Below are 1,337 nucleotides of genomic sequence, written 5' to 3' on the forward strand. Positions count from 1 at the left end.
CCTCAGACATGCATTCATATAAACTCCTGCCCCTAATTGAATCGCGATTTGTTTAGCATCTCAACCGATTTGAATCGTCACATATTTAAATCAAATATTTATCTTAACAGTCAATTTACAAATAATGCATTCAGATTTGTGGAACTCAATGCACTGAATCTCCACAAATTAGTGCCGTTACTATGACAACCAATCTGAATGTGACAAGCAACTGGTGTCTGAAAATAATTTTTTATATAGGGCAATAGGGATTTTGCCTAGGGCCTCAAATTGGCTAGAAACGGCCCTGCCTGGATCGCATTCATACTTAACGAGATTTGGCTGTAGAGTCTACTCTTTTAGCGCTCGTTAAGTAAGTACTTAATGAAATTAAGTACGTACTCATTGAGTAGGCGGTTTCGGACGCAGCCAGAGAGCACAAAAGCAAAAATAATACTCATACAGAGAAACGTATATACTCAAACACGTTTATACACAGAATACATCCTTAGGACGTAACAGTTTATAGTGTCTCATGTTATAAGCATATTACTACATCGTGCTGGATATGTTATATTGTGAAGCTGTGTGCACATTGGGGTCCATAACCAGTGGGGGGTGTTTTGAAAATGGATTGATTGTGTACTAACAGGAAGTGTGTAGGTGTTAACAAAGTGAGAGGTGAGGTGAACTGGAACACAGCGAAGACCCATGACTTAAAAAGAGAGAAAATAATCAGAACTATAACAGCCCTTCAATCAAACTAAATTGACATGCTTTAGTAATAGCTATGAACAATGTGGAATGAAAACAAATGTTCATTTTTCAAGTAAATTAGTACAATAATTTTGTTTTGTTTGATTTTGCTATGTTGCTCTGGACCATCTTTGATTCTGTGACTCTTTAGGTGGGAATTTCTTTTTACGTGCTCTCAAAGGAGTAATATATTTTGTTTATGTTACAGTCCTCTGTTTGACTTGAACTAGCACTAGAGCGCTAGCGGAAATGACAGAGAAGTTTTTCCTACATGTGGTTACGTGGCTCAAAGTCACACTTCTCACATATTTAACTTCCCTAACTGAGACCCGCACAGAAACGGTTTGAGAGACAACTTTGTTTGCGACAATGGCATTTAGGCTGTTCCTGTTATTTGCTCTTCTTATGGACAACACAGGTAGATAATCCAGCTATTTTATTACGATAAATAAATATTCTTCTGGTGATAATCACTGACATATTGAGTCTTTTTAAAATTATTTCACTTCGAAAATGTTACCAGGATTTTATGAGAATTAACTGATTTGTTATAATAAAATACTGTATATACAGAAAAAAAGTGTGATTTATAGGGATAGTTC

The 1,337-nt window shown here is 36.0% G+C and overlaps 1 protein-coding gene across 1 annotated transcript in view; it reads left to right on the forward strand.

Moving 5' to 3' along the window:
• The first annotated feature begins 1,093 nt into the window (after positions 1-1,093).
• Positions 1,094-1,337, forward strand: part of LOC107729787 (uncharacterized) — a 17,601-nt gene continuing 17,357 nt past the window's right edge. Inside the window, exon 1 of the mRNA XM_016540492.1 lies at positions 1,094-1,153. Coding sequence (XP_016395978.1) covers positions 1,105-1,153 — 49 coding nt within the window. The 5' untranslated portion in view covers positions 1,094-1,104. The remainder of the gene's footprint in view (positions 1,154-1,337) is intronic.

Source organism: Sinocyclocheilus rhinocerous, unplaced genomic scaffold, assembly GCF_001515625.1.
Source record: "Sinocyclocheilus rhinocerous isolate Xijiao unplaced genomic scaffold, SAMN03320098_v1.1 scaffold4384, whole genome shotgun sequence".
Lineage (NCBI taxonomy): Eukaryota > Metazoa > Chordata > Actinopteri > Cypriniformes > Cyprinidae > Sinocyclocheilus > Sinocyclocheilus rhinocerous.